Raw genomic sequence first — 5550 nt, 5'->3', positions numbered from 1 at the left:
AATAAAACATTTACTTTTGATTTTTTCAACTATTTCTAATAAAAAAAATTCGTTCTTTAATGTAGTTATTTGCACTTGCACCTTGAATAGTTCACCTGCAAGGTGATTTTTATATATACTATTTTTTAATCTTGCAGTTTTCACATTTTATTTATATTTTATTTTCCATGTTCTCTACTATACCACTAACACTATCTGTTATCATCAACATACAGTGCAATGAAATGTTTAAATTAACAAACTGAAATATGTACATACCTTTCAATTCTTCATAGAAATCCACTTGAATAGTCATGTTTTTCTTATATGCATAACTTCATGTCTTAATCTTTTCACTTTAATAGTTTTTTCCTTTCAAATTATTTGTTTGTTATCTTTTATGCTCATACATCAACTGATGCCCCATGAGTCTTTTCAAAGGTATTTCGGCAGACTCGTTGAAAAGACACATTGCCAAAACATGCCATCTTGTATATAACCTTTCAAAATCCAGGCGACAAGTTGAACTGATAAAAATCATTAAATTGTTCAAATATGATTTTTAAAACACACATAATACATAATTCACTAAAATATAAAAGTAAGACTTCAATACTATTTAACTGCCTCTCTAACTATAGCATATTTAGGTAATAAACCACCATACATGCGATAGTCAATTAATATGACAACAATACTGACGGCAGTTGCATGTACACAGTAAGGAAAACTGCATGCAAATATCAAATTAACCATAGGTAGTGTAAAGTGAGCTCTTTATAATGACTGTATACACTTGTGTCAACTAACTACATGCACATTTTAGATCTCAAGGTCAAGTAAGAAGGTGGGTGTGGCAACCATCAAGGTTTGAAAAATTGAATTTCTCTTTCCCAGTGAATACTGTTGTAGGATTTTAGATCTCGTGCGTCAATTAGGTCAAACACACATAGTTAGTGCGTAGAAACTCCTGTACATCCCAACTCATGTGGCTGCTAAAGTCAAGATTTTTCAAAGCGCGTGAATCACATGACATGAAAACAGCAGTTTAAATATTTCCTTTGAAACAAAGTACTTAAAATGTAAATAACATAAAAGTTCAAATTATAACATACCTTATAATGTTACTTTCATTGACATATATTGATAGTAAAGTGGTTTAATTAAATTTTGAATGTAACACAGTACCATACACAGAAAATATTTTAAAAAGGTGCTGGTAGTCATAGGATTAAAGTTTCTATCCGTATTTGAATATTAGCTTAAAATTACAATCACAGTCTTCAGAGAAAGTGTAATAATTAGTGTCCAATATTTGGGAAGTATAGTAAGACTGAACATCTTGTGTTTCAATATTCGAACTATCCTGTTTCTATTTTGATGATGATTTGTAACTCTCAGTGTACAGTTGCTCACCTCAATTCAAAAATATATTTGAAAATATTTATAAATTATATTCTTTTTATTTATGAAGGTAACCATTTTCTTTGCATAGCAACTAAAATATTTGAGCAATATAGACAGATTTCATTTAGTTTTCACTTCCAAACTCTATCATATTATATGTTTATGCTTTGAAATCAATACATGATTTCAGTTTTTAACAAACTGTGTGTCTTCATTAGCTGATTAAACTGCATGATGCAGGATTAAACCCTGTTTCAGTAGCTTTTGAACTGTAATCTGATACTAAATATAATGTAATGCTTGTATATATAATCATGTATGAGATTGTTAGGTAGTTTTGAGCCATAAGACTTTAAGATTGCTTATTTTTGTTATTTCACAATTATCTTCTGTGCCTTAATATTCTTCCTGGTCTTAATACATTAACCTCAAACTGTAAAGGTGAATTTTATCCTTGAAAACCAAAAAATGTGAAACTGGTTTTAACTATAATACTCATGATTTTGTATCTTGAAGACTAGAAAAAATATTCATGTAGAAAACATTAGCTTTGTTTTTTCTCTATTGTCAGGAGAAATCAAAGAGAAGAAATTGGAAGTTCTGTATGCTGAGTTAGATAAGAAGAATCAATGGAAACAGTTGGGAAGCATCCTTGGAATTGAGGATGAAATGTTAAGCTCTATTGAGAAGTTATTTGAAAATAACAAAAGTCCTTCTAAGGAAATAATAGAAAAATTTCAGGTGATTTTTTTGACAAAGGAGCTAAATAATTTCAAAGTATTAATTAGTCTTTTTTAAAGATGGAGAACAAAACTGATAGTTTTTATTAATGAGTTGTTTAAAAATGCAGTATTCTGTATATACTAGAACACATTTGATATATTACACACATGCACACCTGGATGACTGACTAGTTATATAACACTGGATGTTGTAATCAGTTGAAGTATGTGGAATTATCCCACAGAAATCAACTGTAATGTCACTAATGTATGAAAGTATTTGATTTGAAATTGTCCCAAAGAAACTGCCTATAACCTCACTATCAAGTAAAAGTATGTTTAATTGTCCCACAGAAACCACCTGTAACCTCATTATCAAATAATTATTCCACAGAAACCATCTGTAACCTCACTAACATATGAAAGAATGTGAAATTGGCCCATAAATACCACTTGTCACACACTTAGTGGCATGTGTATGTTAAAAAGGACTGAGCTATTTTAATTTCTTACCATAATTTTAAGTGTGCTGAAATGTGTTATCTTTCTTACAATTTTTAATGGGTTTTCAAGGTATTTTTATCGGATTAGAAATGTATGATTTTGTGATGAATGTGCTCTAGGAAGAAAAAATAACAGCTAATCCTTACAAACATTGTTGTATGTTCTTTTCAGTAAAATTCAAAAGCTTTTTATTTCCAGAACCAACAAGAAAAGAGTTTTCCGGGTACTGCTGAGAAAGCTTTAGAAACTGTACTCAAGCTTGCTGGATTAGACCACATTCTAGACAGATTTGAAAGAGAGGAATTAAAATATGAAACCTTGTGAGAGTGGGTAAAGAATCCATTATGACTGCATAATCTTTATAGGGGTAAAAGTAATATTTTTTAAAAAACTTTTGCAGAGACTGCAGGTAATATTTGCGAGGAAAGTGAATGTTTGAGGTGAAATTATGTAAAATGTATGGAACTACACACTTCTTTTTTTTTAAGCCAGAAATAATTCTTGGAGCTTTATGAAATGTGTTCAGAGGCACAGGTGCAAGTATAGTGAAGTGAATGAATGACTTAAGAAATGACATTAAGCATGTTTTAATTAAGGTACTTGGTAATATATCAAGCACCTTAATTAACATATGCTTAATTTTTAGTGACCCTAAACGACAAAAGATAATCTCATATTCCATGATGCCTTAAATGAACAATACATTTCACACTTTGTACCTGTACCTTTGATACATGAACAATGAAAGAAAATTGGTAAAGGAAACTAAATTCTTATTGTGAAAGCTTAAATAGTAGATAATATTGAAGGTTTTAGAATTTAATAAAAAAGAAACCAATGCAAATTAAGATCATGAATTTAGAAGAAAATTTGTTTAACTTTCAGCAAAAGTGTGAGTGGTAATTGTAACAGAAGATTTAACTATTGAAGAGCATATATATACACAAGATAAATCACAAAGCAGGAAACCCATATATATGTTTAGTTCTTTGTGATTTATCTTTTAAACCATACATGATTTTTAGCATTTTGTGTGTGTCCACACACACACACATTTTACATTTTTGCAATAAAGAAAGAAATTATCCAGTAAAAAAATTTTAATATCTGTTTGTTTTTTTCATTTTTTTAATCAGGTTAAATCTTGGGTTAAGTCATGTTAACCTGACAGTGTGTGGATATTATCTGTGATATGAAAGATATTTGTATACATTCATTGTGTGTGTGTTTCTTGTAATTAGGTGTAGTGCAGATCTATCATTTTTGAAGGGTTTAAGGTTGAGAGATCAGTTGTTATATAAATAAAACATTTTATGTAATTGTATAAAATGTTATAATTTTATTATTGATGCTCTAATAATCTGCTCCTGTGATTTTATATAAGACTTCCCTGGTCTTTGATAGAACAAATAAATACTTTTTATGAAATTCTTAGGGGGGTGAGAAAGTATGCATGTCAAGTAAGAAGGAGTTGTGGCTCCTAATTATAATAAGTTAATGTATTCCATTTCAGTATTAGTTTTTTAATAGAAAGAACCTGAACACTAAATATTGAATTGGTAGGTGAATGTTTCAGCTTGCTGTAATGTACTTACTTCTGTTATAAATATATTACAGTATCATTGGACAGTAATTATGTTTTAACACCTCTCAATTAGACTATAAACATACATTTTATAAGTTCAAACAAAGATCTTGTAGACAAAAATTATTAAGAAGTGTACTTTTGTTACTATTGAAAGATTGGCAACTCTAAAGTGGTGCATTTCTGAAATTTCATTAATTAAGTTAAACACATATGCAAGTATAGTGCTTAAAAATAAGACTAAGACAGGTTATAATGAACAAAACATTTCTCCCAAACATCTGTAATTGCCTAAATCCTCAAATTTCTTCATTCATTTGTGTGTAGTTTATATTCTATTACTTAAATTTCTTAGCCCCTGACTCATTAACTTTAACTTTTCCATTCTTATAGCCCTCCCTCCCTCAGTGGCTCAGCAGTAAGTTTGAGAGCTTACAATGCTAAAAATAGGGTTTCGGTACTTGCAATTGGCAGAGCACAGATAGCCCATCGTGTAGCTTTATACTTATCTATGAGCCAACAAACCATTTCTGTGTAAAAACTTTTCAGTCTGGCTGAGCAAGAAAAATAGCTGTCGTAACAATAATTGAACTATACAGCAATACCTTGTTTAGTGTAAAGGATAGGATGTGTTCCTGGAGGTCAGGGTGCTGTTTAAAACTGCATTAAACTAAATTATTATGTAAGGCATAAGGAGTGGTGCAAGCTAGCACAAATTGATCCCTAATGTAACATATTATAATTAGTTTTACTGTTAATACACATAAATTAAACAATATTAAATGCATTAAAAACAAATAAAGTACATAAAAGTAATAAAATAATATTTAAAATTAACTAGTGTCTTCTTGTGGAACTTGCATAATTGTATAGTCCATCAGCTGCCATTTCTCCTCCAGTCTGCCAGTAGTGGGAGACAGAGGCTATGGAGAGGGATTGAATAATAGACGTAGCTGTTGTTCATTATCCTTTAAAACTGTGGAGGCAGATTTCTTCTTGAATAAGTCTACAAGGGTTGTCTGGCATGCCTTGCATCCTTGTTGATTAAGGATTTCTTTATAGCAGGACAGGGAACCAAGAACAGCTTGCCTTATATTGCAGCTATGTTCAAAACCTGGATCTTTCTCAGAGAGGGCATCCAGCAACTCTGTGAATTTGTCAATAGTCAGTGCAAAAAATTTGTTTTGAGAATCTTCTCTGGTTGAGTTTCTTGGGTGCCCTCTTCTCTGACTTGTTCAGCCAGAGAAGTCCAACTCTTCATTTATTAAACCCTCCCTCTGATAGTCAAGTAGCTCCTACACATTTTCCTCTTCAACTTCATACAGTCCTACTTAGCTGGCCATCTTGGTGTTT

The 5550-nt window shown here is 30.8% G+C and overlaps 1 protein-coding gene across 1 annotated transcript in view; it reads left to right on the top strand.

The window, feature by feature from the left end:
* The window catches only part of LOC106478507 (nuclear factor NF-kappa-B p105 subunit-like), a 36068-nt gene extending 34407 nt beyond the window's left edge, over positions 1-1661 (top strand). The window contains exon 16 of the mRNA XM_022382135.1: positions 1605-1661. Within this exon, the coding sequence (XP_022237843.1) occupies positions 1605-1661 (57 nt within the window). The remainder of the gene's footprint in view (positions 1-1604) is intronic.
* The last annotated feature ends 3889 nt before the right edge of the window (positions 1662-5550 follow it).

Source organism: Limulus polyphemus, unplaced genomic scaffold, assembly GCF_000517525.1.
Source record: "Limulus polyphemus unplaced genomic scaffold, Limulus_polyphemus-2.1.2 Scaffold219, whole genome shotgun sequence".
In the NCBI taxonomy this organism is placed as follows: Eukaryota; Metazoa; Arthropoda; class Merostomata; order Xiphosura; family Limulidae; genus Limulus; species Limulus polyphemus.
Note: the sequence above shows the minus strand (reverse complement) of the source record. Positions and strands in the feature narration are given on the sequence as shown.